The 22,107-nt window shown below is 36.3% G+C and overlaps 1 protein-coding gene across 1 annotated transcript in view; it reads left to right on the top strand.

Moving 5' to 3' along the window:
• Window positions 1-22,107, top strand: part of antxr2a (ANTXR cell adhesion molecule 2a) — a 131,269-nt gene that overhangs the window by 13,094 nt on the left and 96,068 nt on the right. The window contains exons 3-10 of the mRNA XM_023266031.3: window positions 623-694; window positions 3,477-3,558; window positions 3,643-3,747; window positions 3,836-3,904; window positions 6,749-6,829; window positions 13,794-13,854; window positions 15,009-15,104; window positions 21,746-21,815. Of these exons, the coding sequence (XP_023121799.1) occupies window positions 623-694; window positions 3,477-3,558; window positions 3,643-3,747; window positions 3,836-3,904; window positions 6,749-6,829; window positions 13,794-13,854; window positions 15,009-15,104; window positions 21,746-21,815 (636 nt within the window). The remainder of the gene's footprint in view (window positions 1-622; window positions 695-3,476; window positions 3,559-3,642; window positions 3,748-3,835; window positions 3,905-6,748; window positions 6,830-13,793; window positions 13,855-15,008; window positions 15,105-21,745; window positions 21,816-22,107) is intronic.

Genomic DNA, 22,107 nt, shown 5'->3' with positions numbered 1-22,107 from the left:
TCACGTCTGAGCTGGAAACTTTTCACAAATTTCAGGTGGATATTTACTCCCAAACCAGCTGTGTTTGTCAGAAATAGTCGGTTATATGAGTGCAGCGAGCAGCAGACGGATTGTGAATATAAACTGCACTGAGCAGACTGAACCCAAGCCAGACTCGGAGGTCCGAGACGAGTCCAGAGCCGGTTAGCAGCCTTAAAAAGTCACAGGTCCAAAGTAATATACAGTATGTATGCTGCGGGATGTGTTTACGTGTGACTCACCGCCACAACATGTTTCCCGTCTGATTAATCACTTCCTCAGTCCCACAGAAGCTGCTTTAAGTCATTCACTAATATTAGTTGACATTAAGAGAGCCCCGTCTGCTTGATTCGTTATTTATGCAGCTTTAATTTTCTGTAACTCCTCTGAACTCGCTGGAAGCTTTATATAAAACTGTCAGTCACGGCCGCTTCTCTCTGGCTATTTTCAGTTTTTCTGCCGCTGTGTGGGAGGATATTTGATAAGGAGGATGCTTTAGCGGTGATTTTATGGAGAAGCAGCTTAAAATAATGTCAACATATTGTTGTTCTGGGCCTTCTTCTTTCCTGTTTTTAACTGAGTTCCTTTTGTTTTCCCTCCACAGCCCCAGTATGAGGGTCTCCTTCATCGTCTTCTCGGCTCGAGCAGAAGTTCTGCTGCCTCTGACTGGAGACAGGTACGAAACTCAGCCCAGAATCTGGTTTAACTTCTCAGCAACAAGTTTAACGTGCAGTTCAGGGTGAAGAGTTTCCACATTTGGAAGCTAATCTGGAAAAATGGTGCAGAAAAAGGAAGAAATACGTGACATTAAACTGCTTTTTTTACTACTTTCCGTCACAAAATTCCCCAAATCTAAGCTTAAAATTGAGATATTACATTAAAATCTCTTTATTCTTACATGTTTTGTTTGAAAATTTTACCAATAAACCATTTTCTCCAATAAGATTCTGTCAAAACAAATAAAAAAATCATCTATCAGGGCTAGTTAGATTAGATTCGACTTTGTTGTTCTAAGTCAACAAAATGCAATTTATAATCCCAAAATGCACGATATACAGTCTGGATATACACAGTTTATTGCAGGATAATCAGAAATTATGATAGTCATGCATGATGTTTAGCAATAGACAATGAAAATTTCCCCACTGTGAGATCAGTGGAAGTGCATCAATGATAGTCTTTTTTTAATTATTTGATTTTTTTTAAATGATTTTTTTTGTATCATTATAATAAAGTAACTTGAGTCTAACAGCATCACAAGATAAAACCAGACAACAGTTTACCCATTTTGTCTGCTCCTGTTGCATAAAAAGACTTGCAGATTTTGCATTTTAACCAGAACAAAAGTGTTTCTTTCATTACTCGAAACAATTCAAATAAACAGCAGCACAAGAAGAGCTGACAGTAAAAAGAAAACAAGCTTTTTGGACATTAAAGACGCTGATCTCTGGAGCTGCTTAAACTTTACTGATGTTTATTAAACTATTGCCTGGGAGTAACATATTTCAGACCCTTTTTTCTGTTTTTTTTTTTTTTAAATCAGTTTTTGATATATTTGTGCTATTTTGTCTCTCAGACTGTCTTTATTTGCTTCTGGAACCAACATCAGAGTGTGCAAAATTAAATAAATCTGCTAAACTGTCAGTAATTACAAAGGTTGGAGATCAACAAGGAGTTTATTTTCTATCTGTCAATCTAAATATGTGCTCTGTTATCCAAATGTAACATGTAATATTAATTCTATTAACTTTATTTGTGTAGCACTTTTTGAAAAACAATAATGATACATATTCAGAACTAATCAATAAGATCCCAAACATGCAATATCAAGAAAATATTATATTTAAGTCACTCTTTTTAATACAGAAAATGCTACAAAAGCAGCCCAACAAGTGTAAATGTTGGGGTTAAAACCTGATAATGGTATTTATGGTGCAGTTGGACCTGAGTAATTCACATATTAGGAGTTAAAATCCTGCAAAAAATACACAAAATACGACTTTACCTGCATAGAATACACTAAGACTGCAATTTTGTTAATTACACAGCAAAACCTACAAATGTAGTGCTATAGTTTAGAGTCTACAGTATTATAAAGTACAAATATTAAGGCTGAAACCCTACAGTATTATTAATTATTTAGATTAATCTCATTCATTTTGAGCAAAATTACAAAAATATCCCAAAAATAACAATTCCTTGCATCCTCTATGAGCAATCTTTGTTTTTATGTGTAAATCTCGTGCCAGAGCATCTGAAATATATCCATGATAAATAAAAAGTAGACATTAAAATGAGAATCTAAACATCTAATATCAGATTAACAGAGTTTCTGCAGCTCGTCTGTTTGTGTGTTTGTTTTTCAGCAAATTATGGAAAAACTCGCAGGAAGAACCCGTTCAGTTGAAGGTTGGATCAGGGAAACTTTATTTATTTATTTATTTATTTAGAAAGAACGCGTTGTCCCACTGCACTTGTGCCTCCATGTGTTTCATGGTTTGTTCCAGAAGCATAATGTGCAGAAGTTCAGTCTGCTTGATTCAGTGCTGATCTCAGCTTCTGTTGCATCATGATGACATTCAACTGAGGTTAGAGGTTCAGTTCCTGCTGCAGCTCCAGAAGCCAAAAAATACTCAAGATAAACAACTTCTCTTTTCTTTACAACTTGTTCTTCTTTAAACAGCTTTGACCACAGATTTGCACCATATCCCATCGCAGCTGTACAGCAGCTGCACAAATTATTGTTAATAAAGAGTTCTCAACCTGCACAGCTTATTGGAAATGAGCATGTCTTGTGGTGCCATTTTGTGTCTCTTTGTGGTGGTTTTGTGTCTTTTTGTGGTTGTATTGCCTTTTTGTGGTGGTTTTGTGTGTCTTTGTGCTCATTTTGTGCATCTTTGTGATGGTTTTATGTCTTTTGTGGTAGTTTTGTGTCTTTTTGTGGTAGTTTCTGTCTTTTTGTAGTTGTTTTGTGTCTCTTTGTGGTCATATTGTGTCTCTTTGTGGTCATATTGTGTGTCTTTGTGGTGGTTTTGTGTGTCTTTGTGATCATTTTGTGTCATCAGTAGAAAGATGTTTCTCCATGCTGAATGTATCTCCAACAACTTGCTCCTCTGTTCACTGTTTCTGAGCCATGCTGCATTTATTTGATTCATCCAGTAGCTTTGATTTTACTCTCAGTTTCTTGTCGTCTCCGTTTGTGTAATTTTTTTGTCTCTTTAGGACAGTGATGTCTCTGTTCTGTCATTTAGTGTCTTATTTCTGTCACTACATTTCCTATTTTCTCATGTATTTTTCATTTTCCGTCTCATTTTGTCTCATTTTGCCTCTTTTTTGTCATTTAGTGTGAGATTTTCTGTTGTATTTGTCATTTGATGTCTTATTTTGGTCATTTTATGATTCTGACATGATTTCAGTGCAGTAAAGGAGCAAAATGTTGATTTAATGTGTGTTTTAAGGTATGAGATTGAAGAAGGTCTGCGGCGTCTGAAGGCTGTGAATCCGGCAGGTGAAACGTACATGCATGAGGGGATCAAACAGGTCAGTTTGCCTTCTCAGTTTACATTTTATTGTGTGTAATCGGTGTAAGATTGAGATAAAATGTCATTTATTTAAAACCTGAAGGCCACAGCTCAGATACAGAAGCAGTCCATCAAGTCGTCCAGCATCATTTTGGGCCTGACGGACGGAAAACTGGCGGTTTACGTCCACGAACTCACCGTGAAGCAGGTGACCGCATCGTTCACCTCATTTATCTAGAAGCTGCTGCTTGTTTTCTGTTTTTTTAACCTGTTGCTGCGTATCTTCCTCCCTGCAGGCCGACGAAGCGAGGAAATACGGCGCTCGTGTTTACTGTGTGGGAATCAAGGACTTCGACGAGCAGCAGGTAACGGAGCTTTAGTCCTAATCTGCAGCAGAGCAGCCTGTGTGCTCAGAGATTAGCACTTTGTATAAGACACTTTCACATGTTGGAAGAGTGTCAATAAAGGTAAACAGCAGCGGTGCTTAAAAGCCACAGAAGGAAGATGTTCCACCTCCAAATGAAACTCATGCAGGCCTGAAAAGCGGCTGGAAAAAGTGGATAATTTGCTCCATAGCAGAGATCAGAGGCTGGACTTGGTGTCATTTGCTGTGGATTTATGTGGTGACAAATTCTAATGGCAGAAACAAAGATTCTTAAATCAGTGCTGCTCAATGAGCAGCTTTTTGCAGATGTTCATCTGCATATTTAGCTCATAGTCACTGTTTTGCCAGGATAAGGTGAAATCTGGTGCATCCAGTGGAGTTTGACAACTTCCAGGAAAATTTTACTTCAGTTTTCAGGTTTTTTTATCTTCTGCAATGATCAGCAGATGGTTATTAAAAATTTTTAAAGGATACATAATGTTGGATTTTTGCAGAAATATGATATGCTGATTTTTTTTAACCCATTCTGGCGGATTAAAGATACATACATGTTTGTTTTCCACCTGATTTAATCAAACATCGAGTCTCTCCTGTAGTGGAATTAACATCTTAAATAGAGAATGCTTGATGTATAAGTTAGTTTTATTTTCCATCTACATCTGCAAGTGGTTCACCGGATGAGAACAGATAGATTATTTTTATGTGACATTTTCTAACAAAACTGTAAACATTCATCCTGACATGTTGTCTGTCTGTGTCCATTTTGAGCTGAAACTGAGCTGAATCTATTTCATTTTAAAGCAGATATCATTGTGTATTGCTGAATTTTTTTGGCTTTTTTGCCTTATTTAAGAGATTACAATGAACATTAGGTGAATTTGTAGTGGGAATATTGCAGTTATGAGGGCATATAATGCAATTTTTTTGATGCATCCAGTGGAGTTTCACAACTTCCAGGAAAGCTTTAGTTAAATTTTCTGGTTTTTCAACATCTTTAGTGATCAGCAGATGGTTTGATTTAGTTTTAAAGACTTTGAAAGGATGCATAATGTTGGATTTTTGCAGAAATACAATATGCTGATATCTTTCAACTCATTTTCACGGATTAATGACATACGCATGTTTATTTTCCACCTGATTGATGAGAACTTTGAGTCTCTTCTCTACTGGAGTTAACATCTTAATATATCTATTATTATCCTGGTGATCAACTTGCAGGTGTAGATATAAAAGAAAACTACTTTAATTCACCTGTAAAGCATGCCATATTTATTTTTATGTGCCATTTTCAAACAAAACTGTAACGTTTTATCCTGACAGATGTTATCTGTCCTTCAGTGTTCATTTTGACCTGAAGCCATTTCATTTTAAAGCAGATATTATTGTTTATTACTGCATGTTTTTGGCATTTTTGCCTTATCTATGAAATTAAAGGAGACAGAGAGATGTCATACATGAATGTAAGACATGCAACAAAGAACACTAGGTGAATTTGAAGTGGGAATATTGCAATTATGAGGGAATAAAATGTTTTTTTTTAACTACAAGAGCAAAAAATGTACTTTACACTCAGCTTAAGATGCAGCAATATTTAATGACTAAGTGGAAACGGGAACTAAATCTAAACTAAAACATAAAACTGCATCAGTTGCATCGACTACAGTTAGTTATGTTGCACAAATGGCAAATAAAATGAATTGTTTACATTGTAAATACCAACAGTAGGCAGCTGTTCACTGCAAGAACTCATGCAGGCCAGAGATTTCTGACTTTCTGTTTCCACCGCGGTGCAGAATCCAGCAGCTTTAACTCCAAATGTGACAAAGCAACAACAAAAAGCAGACAGAACTGTAGTTCTATGTAGAAAATAGAACATTGGAGGTTTGTTTTGTTAACATATATGGTGAATTTTTAGTTGTTGATGGCGAGAGAGCTAAAAAAATATCCTTGGTTGTCCTTTCCTAGTTGATCAGGGTCACTTAGAGACACTTATTCTAGAATAAAATGCTTTTTCTCAACTGAAAATAGCCCTAAAAGATCCTCTACAGGGGCGATTCTTGCAGATAAAACAAAGATCCTCAAGTTCCTGCAGGGGAAAATGGTTAAATATTACCACAGACAAAGAGCATTAACATTCATAAAAAATTACAAAAATGTGTAGTTTTTCATATATGTGTGCTTTAAGTGGAGATAAATGAGCTTCTTGTGATGTAAGGCTTTGGGTTTAGGGCATTTCTAGAAGCTAGAATTGATGGTTAACGTGTAAATCTGGCTTCAAACAGACGATTTTCTTATAAAAATCACAATATTTGAGTGCACATTTCTTCGTTGGATGATAGAGATTTGGTTAAACACTGATGTTTTTCATTTTTGTGTGCTTTTTTGATGAAAACTGTCGAGAAAAAAATATTATTTATGTTTGATTTTTTTGTCTCTACAGCTTATAATTTGACTCTCAGTATGTCTGAGCTGCACCAGAGTCAGATTTTTCCCTCCTTCATGTCAATGATGTCTGTAGCTTCACCGTCTCTCCTCCAACATGGTGGCCTGTCCCTTGTAACCATTGGTAACCATCCCGTGATGAGCTCTTATTAAGTCAAAAACAAAGGCAATATTGCTCCCAGTTTGTGCTGCAGTGATATCTTTTTTTTTTATAGTTGAGCAAAGTGTTTGCTACAGTCATGCCATCTGCTACATCTCCTCCTGGCCGCGATATGAAAGGAAAGACAGTGCTCAGTCATAAAGAGGAGGACAGAAAAAGCAGAAAGCAGTGTTAAATCAGCACTACTCCTTGTTTACGCCACTCTTCCATCCATTCCAACAGCTTGCCGACATCGCCGACACCAAGGACCATGTGTTTCCTGTCAAAGATGGCTTCCACGCTCTCAAAGGCATCGTCAATTCTGTAAGTTTGCTGCGACTCCTGCGTGCTGAAATTCCTCCTCTGTCCGAGAAAAAGTCACATTTTACAGGTTTTCTCCTCGTTTTTAGAGGATGCAGATCAAACGTGAGGCAGAAGGAACTTGTTGCCTTTGGCTCTGTTGAAGTTTGTCACAAATTAGAGTGAAACCTCGGTGAACTTCCTGCAAAGCTGCATGGAAAACGTCTGTGGAAATAAGTGCTCATTGTGTCCTCGCTTCAGTAGACGGGGATGGGAGCAGCTTTACGAGCAGTCACTGTCCGTATGACACCGTTTTAACACTGTTTTTATTATGTCCAGCTTCGAGATTCAACACAAACAGCTCTTTGCGGAGTAAAAACGAGCATCTTCTCAGAGTAGACCTGTAATCAGAGGATGTCTGAGTGCCTTAAACAGTGTTTATGAAGTTTCCCATGCAGCCTCCTCGTCCTCTGCCAGCTAATTAGCGATACTTTCCATTTGCAGTCGGCCAAAGCGGGGGGTTGTGTGGCACAGTTTTGTTTTTTTTTTCTTACATGAATGTGAGCCCGGAGCCCCGCAGAGCTCCGCTGACCTGAGCTGGACTTACATCTGTGTCGGAGCCAACAAGGCCGGCAGTGTTTGGGTGAAAGAGCAGAAAGTAGCCGAGCTGTCAGACATGCAGCTGGAAGCAGCGCCGAGCCAAAGGGTGCGACTCGTTTCTGTTTGCGTGATGCAAAGAGCTGCAAACGATGACTGATGGTGCAGCTTTTATGCAAGACTGGCATGTAGAGAAGGACCTAAAACTGTGTGCTGTTGTTTAAGCCTTAGATGCATGAGTGATTGGACCCATAAGTGGGTCAAAAATGACCCGTATGAGAATCTTTTTTGTCATTTTGGTTCAGAATAATCATTAGTTTTATTGTTTGTGTTTTACTTTGGTCCACACAAGAATTATTTCATGTTTGAAATATGTTTATTTTTCACTTTATTGCAAATTTTGAACATATTAGAACTCTTTTTCTCCAGATGTTGCTCCAAGTTATTGCACTTCATCACCTCTTGTATGATATTATCAGTGATAAAGAGCTTGGACTAGTCATACAAATATTACAATTTCTTCAGAAGTATAAAAGGGAGCTTAAAAATTCTAATGGAATGACATGAAAAACATGTTTTTTCAGGAATAGCTTGAAAATAGAATGACAGAAACTTTTCATTGCAAAGATAGTGCAAGAAAATGACCTTACTGGGTCATTTTTGACCCACTTGTGCATCTAAGGGTTAATGGATTAGAGTGGTTGGATCCTAAACTCGTATAAGAATCAGTGTGTTTTTGCCATTATTTTTTGTCATTGGGTGAAGAATAATGATTTGTCTTATTGTTTGTATTATATTATTGTCCACACAAGAATGATTCCATGTTTGAAATATGTTTATTTTTCACTTTATAACAGATTTTGAACATTTTTTTAAAAATATTTTTTTTTGATTTAATGTTTTTAACTTTCTTTTCATTGATTTTTCAGAACAGGGAAAAAACCACATAAAAAGAAAACTAAACTAAACAAAAAAAACCCATAGTATACATATGACAGTCATAGTAGGTCCAAGATACAGTTCACAGCAACAATAACAACATAAAAAGCTAGATACAGTAAAGAACAATGAAAGCATTCAGAGAGCACAGTCCTCCTCCAAGGCTGCTCATTCCTCCACATGACAGTCAGAAATGCAGCATTTGTTTTTTTAGTTGTTGATGATCAGAAATCAAGGCAACATAGAATGTTTCCATTTAATATAGATGTACCCACAAACAAAATGACCTTGCGCTGAACACAGGTGTGTGTTATTCATGTGTACGTTATGTACGGATACCAAACCGCGTGACCTAAATATGTAGCAGGCGGCAGGAACTGATGGGACTCAGAAACACCCCCACAATTTTTTTTTTTTTTTAAAAAGTTATTTTTTTGCCTTTTCGGTTTTATTGATAGGTGTAGTGGAGACAGACAGGAAAGGAGGGAGAAGAGTGGAGGAAGACATGCAGCAAGGGGATCGAACCTGGGCCACTGCATCGGTTAAGCCCCTGAACATGTGTCGCCTGCCTAACCGGTTGAGCTATCCGGGCACCCACACCCCCACAATTTAATCAATTGTTCCTTGTATCATTTCTGACGGATAAGTCCCGATAAGTCCACAGCGGTGGATTTGTAGTAGGATCACAATCATGTGATCATCAGCAGGCAGCTGATGTAGTGTTCACTTGTTGTCATGGTTATAGTGACGCCATGCCGCTATCTCACAATAGGAAATCTTTAACGAATCCGCGCAGCCGCATCACCGCCAAAATCTAATCGCTTGGTCCTTGTGTCATTTCTGACCTTCCCTGAAAATTTCATCCAAATTCGTTAGTCTGTTTTTGAGTGATGTTGTGCACAGACAGACGGACAGAAAAACCAACGCTGATCATCACATAACTCTGCTGCATTCCTTGGCGGAGTAACAATTACTTGTTTCAAGCTTTTGTTATGTTTAGGCACCAAAACTACTTGGATAGGTTCAGGAAAACATCCTGGTTTTGGTAAAATGCAGAACTTTCACTACATGTTAGAAGATTCTCCAACATTTTCTGATTTATCGAAGCGCCCTCCAGTTCCATTTAATATATGATCGTTAAGATTAACAGCAAAGCAACAAAACGATCCAGTCAGTCTAAAAAAAATGTTCAATTGTTCCTTGTATCATTTCTGATTAAGTTCTGATAAGTCCTCAGCGGTGGATTTATAGTAGGATCACAATCATGTGATCATCAGCAGGCAGCTGACGTAGTGTTCACTTGTTGTCATGGTTACAGTGACGCCATGACGCTATCTGGCAATGATACAGAAATCTTTAACAAATCCGTGGATCCAGAATATAAGCTGCATCACTGCTAAAATCTGATCACTTGGTCCTTGTGTCATTTCTGAACTTCCCTGAAAATTTCATCCAAATCCGTTTGTCTGTTTTAGAGTAATGTTGTGCACAGATGGAATAACAGACGGACAAACGAACGCCGATCGTCACACAGCAATCAAGAGGTTCTTTTGTACCTGAGCAGACCAATCCCTTATAACCAAGTCTGCCTATTTTGTTGTAAAAAGGTGAATTCTAGCATCAATACAGCACCTCAGTCTCTCTAAAATAATAACCTTGGATATTAGAGACTTGATTTTGAACATTTTGATGATTGAAAAAGAAGAATATTACGCAGAACAGCAATGGAAGAACATTTCTCCACTCTTTCTAACATCTTCTGGAAGCCTGAAGCCATAAAAGAATCCTCTAATAGCAGACAGATCTTTAGACATTTATGAAGTTGGTCTAAATCACTGGCAGGTTCATGGACTCATGCAACTTCGTATGGATTTCAAATTAATTAATTTAAACCAATTTTAACCATTTTAGACTAATTTCGTCACATTGTGCAATTTTTTGGGCAAGTTTGAGTTACTTTGGATTAAATTAAAAGTAATTTTGAGGAAGTTTTTGACCTCCAAACTACAAAGTTTCTCTAAACTGACTCAAAATTGTATTTCAAGTTACTAAAAATGGGACAAAACTGTGTTTCAAATTCTTAAATCTGCCCTTTGTGACTCCTAATATGTTGAAAATTGCTCAGAAATGACAGATATTGCAAGAAAACGACCTCACCAGACCCACTTATGCATCTAAGGGTTAAAATCTTTGAATACTGAGCCAAAATGCATTTTCATATTCATGGCTGACAGATTTTCTTTTGTCTGACCTTCTCTCTTTGTCGATTTCGTGCACGTTGCATGTATTTGCTGCAGAACGAACAATGAAAAATGCAGCCACAGTTTATTCAAAACAGGTGCGGTGGTCGTTGAATTACTGTCGAATCTGAGTAATGATGGAAAATCCTCGGAAAAATGAACAAATGACACAAGAATATCATCAACTCCAAGCAGCATGTTACATTAAAACATGAATAAAGAATTTGATTAGTCATATTTAAAGGGAAATGTGCTTCTAATCTTCTCATTTTTTTTGCATTTTGTGTGCAACAAACTTCCAAACAACAATTTTTTGACGTGCATTTATGTATTTTTGTGCAATTTTATATAATTTCCTGGTACCACACCCATTTATGAATGTTTTATCGTTATAATTTTTTTATTTTATTCACTTATTTTTATTGTTTAAAGCGCTTTTAGTTGCTGTGTGGTTTGTTAAACGTTCCCAAGCATCAGACGTGCAGAAGTAGCATTCTGTGTGTGACAGAACCTTAAAATTTATCCTTTTTTTGGTGTATTTTTATGCAGTTTCTTGTATTTTACTGGTACCAGACCCTATTTATTTTTATATTTTATTGACTTTTTTTTTTGATGTGAAGCACTGAGAGTTCATTAGCGAGTCTGAATAATGGTGGAAAATGCTCCAAAAATGAACCGACGACACGTTAATACTGTCAACTGGGAGCAGCTTATTACATTAAAACATGAAGAAAAGCATTTGAATAGTCATATTTAAAGGGAAATATGCTTCTAATCTTCTCATTAAAGTCATTTTTTTGCGTGATTTTGAGGCACGGCGATGGATATGTTTCGCGATAGAAAAAAAGTGCAGAAATGCAGCATTTTGTGTGCAAACAAACCTATAAAACACGTATTTTTGACGTATTTTTATGCAATTTTACATAATTTCCTGGTATCAGACCCATTTATTAATGTTTTATCATTATATTTTTTTTAATTTTATTGACTTATTTTTACTGTTTAGAACATTTTTAGTTGCTGTACGGTTTGTTAAATGATCCCTAGAATCAGATGTGCAAAAATGCAGCATTCTGTGTGTGACAGAACCTTAAAATTAACCCTTTTTAAATGTATTTATGTATCTTTATGCAATTTCATGTATTTTAGTGGTACCAATATATCTTGTTATATATATTTACTCATTGTTGTTGATTTAAAGCACTTAGAGTTCATTATCGAGTCTGAGCAATGGTGGAAAATCCTTGACAAGCAAGAATATTGTCAACTCAGAGCAGCATATTCCATTAAAACATGAGTAAAGCATTTGATTAGTCATATTTAGAGGGAAATATGCTTCTAATCTTCTCGTTAAAGTGTTTTTTTTGCGTGATTTCGATGTGTTTCACGACAGAATAGAAAGCAGCTCGTCCCTCCGGTCCAGTCTTCCAGCGCTGCGACGCTTCCAGCATCCAAATGAAACGCCGAGCATTCCTCTCTGATTAGTAATACTGGATTCCTGACTAGTTGGCCTCCTCGCTCCTCTGTCGGATTTCTGAGGATTTGAGATCATCTGTGCAGCCTTTTTGCTGCAGGATTGTCGCTGCCTGTGCGACCAGAGTGACGGAACTCACAGAAAAAAGCTCAGGAAAGTTTACGGACCTTCGTTTTAGGTCGTTTATTTCCTCCTATTTTTTGTTGTCGGTCTCTTTACCATAAACATCCCTCAGAGTTCAACGACCTTGAAAGTGTTTGGATGTACACACTGCAAAAACTCTAAATCTCTCCAAGTCTATTTGCCTTATTTATCATCAAAATGTCTCATCCCACTTGATTTAAGATAAATTCACGTAACAAGTGATATTTCAGCAGATGGAGGGACTTGTTTTAAGACAATGCATCTTAAATATCTTAAGTCAAACAATCTTGAAATTATCTTGTCTTGAGTTGTATTTTACAAGAAAACTCAAAATAAGTTTAATCCATCTCAAATTAGGAGGTTACATGAAAGCAAAAATCTATTTATGAGTGAAAAACTGCTTTTTTTGTTAGCATCTCTGGCTTATTTTAAGACCTCTAAGCTTGACAATCCTGGTAAAATATAGCCTAAAATAAGTTTTCCCAGCTAATTTTAAGATCTCAATATTCTAAATATCATATCCTATTTCAAGAAATCTTACCAAGACATTTTTCACTTGTTCTATTGGCAGATTTTTTCACTTATTTCAGGGTAAAAGTTCCTTGAAATAAGTTTTTTTTTTCCTTGTTTTGAGAGGGGCATTTTTTCCAGTGCGGCAAAGAGTGCAGCTTCATCTTTGCAGAAAAAAAGCCCAGCAGTTACAACACTGGCTGAGATATTTGGATGACTTAGGGTATTTGGACGCCTGCCTCCTTTTCCCTCTGCAGCAGTAAATAATGTTTGTCACCAGATCCCAGAGAAAAGCAAGCAGAGGCCTCCTAATCTCTCTTATATTTTAATATCGGATCCACTTCGTTCATCTCCTAACCTCGACAAATGACTCCATTTCCGCACATTTCTTTTAAAAAAGTGCAGATTTAAGCGTAAATGTTGTGCAGATTTTCTCACATTCCTTCTCGACGTCAGTTTTGTTTTATTCTCCCTTTTTTTTTCTTTTTTCTCGGGGCACTGCCAAGGAAGTAATTAGACGGGGAAAATAGTGGCACAGAGGAGCAGCAGCAGATCCTTTTCCCTCCCAGCTGTCATCTACAGCCCTCTCCCCTTTTAACAACTTCATATCAAGCCATCACATTTAATAAGGCCGCTGTAAACACTTCCGTCTTCCGCCTCCTCGGATTGAAGTTTCGCCCGACGCCGAACCAAGGCTTCAATCCACCGCGGCCTCCGTAGCGCCGTTAATATGCTCCTCTTTTACCCACTGTGTGCGCGGGGGGATTTGCATAGTTTGTCCTTTGTTGATTTATTGATTCGCGGCGGACAGTGCGGCTAGCGGAGGCCTCTTTATATGATAATGCGGGATCCCGGAGGTTTTTAATAGAACCGAGGAGTAGTAATAGTCTCGCATAATTTTCCCATAAAGGCCGACACAGCTGCTGTTCTACCTCCTGTTCCTCCTCGTCGCTTTCCAGGAGCGAGACGTTTCTCAGGTGTTGCGCCCTAATCTGTTTTCTAAACTTGACAGAGGCGATAACATCCAGGAGTTGATGTATTTATTCTCCTAATCTACCCATTTCCTGTCTTTTTTCTCCCACAGATATTGAAGCGATCGTGCACAGAGATCCTAACCGTGGAGCCGTCCAGTGTCTGTGTGAATGGTGAGTGGAAATGTGTGGAAAAATCACACGAAAGAGTGTGATTTTTTTTGTGCTTTGTTTGACTAAAAGTCCAAAACTTGAAACGTAATCCCCCCAAAAAAGAATGTGAGCCGCTGCAACCAGCAAAGTTTTGATGTTTTTGCAAGAAAAATGATCGATTATCTGTGAAAACTTGGAATTTTCTGTCATTAACCCTCCTGTTGTCTACATTTACGGGCATCAAAAAATATTGTTTCCTTGTCTGAAAAAATCCAAAAATTCAGCAAAAAAATTCCCCAAATTTCTGAAAATTTGCAAAACCTTCAGGAAGAAAATCCTAATAATTCCTTAAAAATTTCCCTTAAAAGTTTTATTTTAAAAAAATCCCCCAAATTTGGCAAGAAAATTCTTGTAAATATTTTCAAAAAATGAATAAAAATCTTCCAAAAAAGTCCTAAAAATATATAAAGTGATTCCATATATATCAGTAAAACTTTTCATATTTTCTTTAATAACATTCAGAAAAAAATTAACCAAAATCCAGTGAATTTTGCTGGATTTTGGTTGATTTTTTTGTGAATGTTCTTAAAGAAACAGTTTTTGTAACATTTCTTTTTTTCCACCAAAAAATGTTAAAGAATTTCCCAAAAATGTTGAAAATGTGGACATCCAAAGTTTCACTGTGAAAATATGTTTTTTTCCCCACATTTTCAAACTTTAAAATGGGTTAATTTTGACCCGCAGAACAACACAAGGGTTAAATGAAAAATTTAAAGTCCAAATGCGAGAAATTCTACATGTAACTCAATGTCTGCTACATTCAAGCCAATTTCGTTCACACAATGGTTGATTAAGGCTATTAGAAGGAGGTAAATTTTAGTGTATTTTGTTGTATATGAGAGTTTTAAATCTGGGTTTTATAGACCAATGTGTAGAAAAACCTGCAAAGCATCCAAGAAAAGTCTGTGATGCTGCAGAAAGAACCTTTAGAAGGAAGATTACAGTCTAAGTGATCAACTAAAACTTGATTTAATTAGCAGAAAAATCCATCTGGCATCCATTAATCGATTACATGTCTCAGTTGCTGCTGCCTTCGACTTTCCCCAAGAAGGAACTCTTAAGTGCCCAGAAGTTCCTCCTCCCAGTTTTATCTCGGGTCTGTTTACATTCCACAGAGTCCTTCGACATCGTCCTCCGAGGGAACGGCTTCACGCCTGGACGCAGCAACGAAGGAGTCGTCTGCAGCTTCATAGTCGACCAGCAGACCTACAGTAAGTGATGGAAACCAACGGTCGGCGTACATTCAGAACGAGAGAGTCTGATCATAAAATGTTCATTCAGCAGAACTCTGAAGCACCAAAACTGCTCCTTATTTTCTTCAGTACGCTGCCTTTACGTATACAACTGTTCAAAAGTTTGAGGTCACTTAGAAATGTCCTTATTTTTGAAAGTTTTTTCAATGAGGATAGCATTAAATTCATGAGGAATACAGTCTAGACATTGTTTTTCAATAGAAAAATAAAAATAAACCAAAAATATACATAGCAACTGGGAATATTTTGTCCAATTGGGATCTAAAACTCATTTTTTGCATAATATAATTTTGAAAAAAGGCGCTCGAGTCGGTCATAAACCGACACATAGTTTGTCTGCAGCACATGTAGCAGAGAACGCATTAATGCTGAGCAGATGGTGATGCGGAGTTAAGTGCTATTCTCAGAGTAAGATGCTGACTAGTTTGTGAAATACAGTGCTGTAAAGTTAACACAAAAATGACCACATTATGTTCCCTTTTCAAGATAACCCCAACATAAATACTCCATGAAACGAATGAAAGTGTGAGTTTTCATGGAAAACATGGAATTTTCTGGGTGACTCCAAACTTTTGAACGATAGTGTATGTATTTTTTTTCGATTTTTAATTTAATTTATTTTAATTTAATTTAATTAGATTTATTCTTATTATATTTTTTTAAATTATTTAATCTATTTATGTATTTTATTTTTAAATTTTTTCTTGCTAAATCTATATTCTACTTAGATTTATATTGTTTGACATTCGTTGTTAGCAAGGCAACAGTTTCATAGTACGAGAAAACATTTTTTTCGATTTTTATTTTAATTTAATTTTTTAATCACTTAATGAATTAATCTATTTACATATTTGTTTTTTATTTTTTACTATTTCTTTTTTTAAATGTTTGTCATGCGTTGGGTTAGCAAAGAATTTCAGAGCACAAGGAAACATGTTTCTTTACTGTGCATATGACAGTAAACTTTGAACCCTTGAACCAAAAGCAAGACAAAAAAGCCACATTTGGAGCCACATAAGCATCCTACACTGATATCTGCTGCAAAATGATGATCTTCAGGCCTTCACACAACCACTGGATGATCAGAGTAATCAATAATCCATGTCAGAAATTGTAGTTTAATTGGAAGATGAAGCGAGGGAGTTTGCCAATATCATAAAAAAAAGTTCTATATGCATAAAAATGTAGTTATTTCTGTCTGCAGAGATTATTGCCTCCTAATAATACCTCTGATGTGAGCTTTCCACCAACAGTAGCATCACTTTAATGGTCAAATTGCTATTTGCAGGTGCTTGGAGCAGCAATAGTGTGGAGCAAAACAGTAACCAGCTTTATTGAAGTAGCTTTCTGTAGGTATAATGTGTTGTATGAATAGCATATCTTGTTCAGTTCTGCAGCAAAATCAGTATATGCAACCTTAAAAAAACAGATTTGACTGGAAATGAAGTCCATTAAATGGCTTTACGTGTCCGTAAGAGCAGCCCCGTCTCCAAAAAACTACATTCTAATGTGACTGAACTGCATTTTTGATTAAATTTTTTAGATTGGTTGGGTTGTTTTGTTGCTTTGGGACTAAAATACATCAGAAAATGTTGGAAAACCTTCAAACATGTAGTGGAAGTGTTGTATGTTTGATATTTTCCTGAACCTAGCTCAGTAGTTTTGGTGTCTAAACTCAACAACGCTTGTAATAATCAGTCAATGTTATGAAAGCGTCAACCAAAGAGGGTATGTTCCTCAAACTAACCATGTAGTTTTGGTTCCTAAACATGAAACTTACTATATATATCTATAAAATGAAGCTCCCTGGTGTCCTAGATGAAAGTCTGGTTGGTGACTCCATTGTGGTTTTTCCAAACAAAAGGCTTTTCCTTTAATAATACTGCTAATAATCAACTTTTTTCCCCTATAGCACCTTAAAAACTGGACTTACAAAGCATTTCACAATAAAAGACTAACAATAAAGCATTAAAATAAGACACCTACTTCATCACAGTCTCACTTTTTGGTGAGAAAATACAAAGTGATGCTTCTTTTAACACATTAAATGCACTTTTAGTTGTAATCATTGCAGCAGAACTGTCAAACGGTGAAGCCCAGCTCTGCATAAATCTGCACCCGTTCTATCAAACTTCCTGACTTTTTATCGTGACCTCATTTTACAGATATGATGTTGAAATACTCGACAGGGGAAGTCCAGAATCGCACAGTTTTCAGTGTCCATTTACACAAATACAAGCCTGTTGTGGCTTTCTGAAGTCATGATCATGTGTTTCTGTGCATCATGTGCCGGTCGGTTGTTCGTCCCAAAATAAAAATGATTTCCTGTTTATAGAAAATGACAACAAATGCTTGGTTTTAATAGCACAGTTCATACTGCTAGATTTAATCAGTGAAAATGTGTGATAAAATCAAAAATAGTAAAAATAAATACACGTGGTACCATCCATCCATTATCTATACACCGCTTAATCCTCACTAGGGTCATGGGGGGGCTGGAGTCTATCCCAGCTGACTCAGGTGAAGGCAGGGGACACCCTAGACAGGTCACCAGTCTGTCACAGGGCTACATACAGAGACAAACAATCACTCTCACATTCACACCTACGGGCAATTTAGAATGATCAATTAACCTCAGCATATTTTTGGACTGTGGGAGGAAGCCGGAGTACCCGGAGAAAACCCACGCATGCACAGGGAGAACATGCAAACTCCATGCAGAAAGATCCCGGGAAAGCCGGGACGTGAACCAGGGACCTTCTTGCTGCAAGGTGAAAGTGCTAACCACTATGCCACTGTGCAGCCGACGTGGTACCAGTAAATTGCAAAAAAAAAATGCATAAAAATACATGAATGCAACCAAAAAAGATTTAGTTTGGAAAGTGGTTCCACACAAAATACAGCTTTTCTGTACATTTACCTCGTGGAAACATTTAACAAACTGGATTTACATTTCATACAGCAACTTAAAGTTCAACAAAAATAAATAAAAATAGTAAATAGTAAAGATAAAACACAAATAAATAGTCTGGTGCCAGTAAATGACATGAAACTGTATAAAAAATACATAAGTACACCAAAAAAGGATACATTTGAAAGTTCTGTTACACACAGAATGCTGCATTTCTGCATATCTGATGCTTTAAACAATAAAAATAAGTGAATAAACTAAAAAATAATAATGATAAAACATTAATAAATCAGTGTGGTATGACAAAAATATATAAAATTGCATAAAAATACATAAATGCATGTCAAAAAAGACATACTTTGTAGGTTTGTTTGGAAGGTTGTTGCACAGAAAATGCAGAATTTCTGCACATCTGACTTTGGGGAACGTTTAACAAATCGTACAGCAACTCGAGGTGCTTTAAACAATAAAAATATGTGAAGAAAATAAAAAATGATAATGATAAAACCTAAATAAATAGGTCTGGTACCAGGAAGTTACATGAAACTGCATAGAAATGCATAAACACACCAAAAAAAGATGAATATTACGGTTGATTTTGGAGGTTCTTGCACACAGAACGCAGCATTTGTGCACATTTGACTCATTTAACAAACCATAAGGCAACTCAAAGTCCTTTAATCAATAAAAATAGGTGATAAAATACAAAAAGAATATTGCTAAAACATAAATAAATGGTTCTGGTACCAGGGAAATATATGAAACGGCATAAAAATACATTAATACACCAAAAAAAGATGAATATTAAGGTTGATTTGGAAGGTTGTTGCACACAGAATGCAACATTTCTGTGCATTTAAGAAACCGGATTTAGAGGAATTTTATGGATCTAGAAGAAGCAAAACTAACAGATCTGATCAATAAATAAAGACTAAAAGCAAAATTTAACACTGAATCTCAAAATACACTCAAGTGTGCAACAAAATGTCAACTTTAGTTGAATTTCTGGAGCTTCCAAACACACGTTTTGCTTCAAAAATAGTGAATCTTCAGTAAAGACGTGAGTAGAAACTATTATTCTCTGATCATGTAAACAAGACACTGAAGCTCTTCCTGTAATAATCCAATCTGATAGAAGCTTTTCTCCAGAGATGCAAACATGCTAACTTGCAGGAACAATACTCTTTTTTTTTTCTGTGTAAATGTGGTTTCATTAGTAATTAGGAACAATAAGCATCGATTGTGTTTAGTTAAATGTAGCATCAGAGGGGATCTTCTCTCCGATGTGAAGGTTTGGGTCGTCTGTTATCTCATCTATAGGATCTACATTGGGCAGGAGAAAGGAGGCTATGTAGGTCACTGTGCTGCTTATTTTGAGCTCGCAGTCTGTTCTGTTAAGAAATCCTTTTTTTTCTTTTTTTTTGAGGAAGCAAACGGGATTTGGCATCCGAAGCCAATCTCTTAAAGCTCTCATTTGGCCGTGGGATCTGTGGGATCGGAGACTGCCAATGACAACACTCCCCGTCCCTGACAAGTTATTTTTGATTTTCAACATTTCGACTAAAATACTTCGAGCATATTTTATTTTTTTTTTAAAAACAGAACTTCATCCGAATTAGGAAAGTGGCTGTTTAGCAGATGTCTCCCTGTTAGTCCTTTCTCAGTTTAGGCTGTCTCACATTCGCCCACTTGGGGCTATTTATTCCCTCGTTGGCTTTTGCATGTGTTCAGTCCAGACCTTTTTAACAGTGGGGCACCTTATAATTATGGACAAGCATCATGGCGACTATGGAACACGCTCCACATATGTGAAACAGATGCTCCGGTCTCCTCCATCACCAAACCAGTCGCAGCTCAGAGCCGAAAAGCAGGAAATAAAATTTAAAAATCAATAATAAAAATGACCTCTGAAGCTGGAGACGCTTCGTTCAGGCTTTTGTCAATCCAATCTGTATTTTTGCATCCTGAAGCGACAGAAAAATCTAAAGTGACATCATTTATCTTCCCTGGATGCAACAAAAACATGCACTGATATGTTAAGCTAAAACTAAACCTCATAATTACATCTTTTTTAATGTGGAGGAGTTCATTTAAGGACTGCAGCTCACTGTTCATGCGAAATTAAAAGGTTCTTTTTAACAAAACTGATAGTGTAATTATGTATAAATATGATTTTATATGAAAGAATGTGTAGTGGTTTAGTTTGGATCATAAATCTGTGATGTCCAATCACTCAAAGGTACTCTTTTAATTTATTTATTTTCACTATTTTGAAAATAAAATACTCATTTTTACAATTTAATGTTGTGTGTTGTAAGTTAGGGTTGATTTAATTCATGTTTTGGACAGTTTTCCAGGCAAAATGCATGAAAATTCAGTGCAGCATTATCTTGTAGTTACCGCTTCTGACCACAGTGGCCGCTATTTCCCTAAAAAAATTGCATAAACTTTCTTTTACGTGAATGAAAGTAACAAAATCACAGTTAAATGTAAACATTTTTTCATTTAATGTTGTAAATGTCAATGTTTGGCCAGTTTTCCATCAAAAATGCATGACGATTCAGTGCAGCGTTATCCTGTAGTTACCACTTCTGACCATAGGGGCCGCTGTTTTGCACAAATTACAAACACTTGTTTTTCTTTGGAATAATAGTAAAGAATTTCCAAAAATCACAGTAACTTGAGGACAAACTCGCACACAGACACATAAATCAGTTGATACACTGTTAGAATGACTACAATAGTCTGTTTTATTTTCTGTATAACACAATCTGAGAAGTTTATGCCTAACTTTTACCTAATATTTCATTTTTTTAAACTTGTTTTGCAGATCACCAGTTAGTTATTATTAGTTAAGGCAGATTTAATTGACAATTTGTCCAGTTTTAAAGTCGAAATACAAGAAAATTCAGTGCAGCGGTATCTTGTAGTTACCACTTCTGATCACAGTGGCCGCTATTTTGCAAAAATTACATATAGATAACGTGAAGGAATATTCCAAAATCACAGTAACTTGAAGACAAACTCACTGGCCGTCACATAAATTGGTAGATATGCTGCTTTCATACAATGTAGGAAGTTTGTCTTACTTTTAACTAACATTTCCTCTTAATTTTACAGGTTATCGGCTAGTTATTGTTAGTTAAAGTTGATTTAATTCACAATTTGACCATTTTTTAAGCCAAAATGCGGGGAAAATTCAGTGCACTGTTATCCTGTAGTTACCACTTCTGACCACAGTGGCTGCTCTTTTGTAAAAATTACATTGTTTTTTTAGTAAAAAAAAAAATTACAAAATCTCAGTAAATTGAAGACAAACTCATTTGCAGGTCTATAAACTAGTAGCTACACTGTTATGATACAATCTGGGAACTTTAATATTTGGTCTTTTTTTTTAACTTGTTTTCAAGTAAGTTCACATTCCCAAGTTAGTTATTGTTGCTTAAAGTTGATTTACTTCACAATTTGGCCAATTTTACAGCTAAAATGCCACAGTAGCCGCTGTTTTGCAGAAATTACATTTTTTTTAGAGTAAAAAAGTGACAAAATCTGTTCGAGAAACTCACTTTCAGACGTACATGAGTGGAAAAACTGGTTAAATAACCAAAATAATATTTTATTTTTCATTCTGAGAGGTTTACATCTAACTTTTATCTAACATTTGGTCTTTTTTAAATTTGTTTTCCAGATCACAAGCCGAGCGTCGTGCGTAACGACTATCTGCTGTGTCCGGCTCCAAAGCTCTATGAAGTTGGACAGTAAGTACTGAGTGGGACTTTATTTATTAAATAGGACTATATAATGTCACTGTCACATATTTGTGAGTCACGTGTGCAGGTTTCTACGTCATCATAAGCACAGTTTACAGTAAAATGCTGCTCTGTTTGCTTATTAGAGCTAATTGAATCCTTTAGCTGGTTTATTTCTTGTTTCAGTTCTGCATTTAAATGGCATCTAACATGTGGATCACGCTGCATTAATGAGCCATGATGAGGTGTTTTCTAGCCTGGATTCTGGGTTCAGTAGAAATGGTGCAAAAACAAGTAACAA

The sequence above is a fragment of the Amphiprion ocellaris genome, chromosome 6 (genome assembly GCF_022539595.1).
Source record: "Amphiprion ocellaris isolate individual 3 ecotype Okinawa chromosome 6, ASM2253959v1, whole genome shotgun sequence".
NCBI lineage: Eukaryota > Metazoa > Chordata > Actinopteri > Pomacentridae > Amphiprion > Amphiprion ocellaris.
Note: the sequence above shows the minus strand (reverse complement) of the source record. Positions and strands in the feature narration are given on the sequence as shown.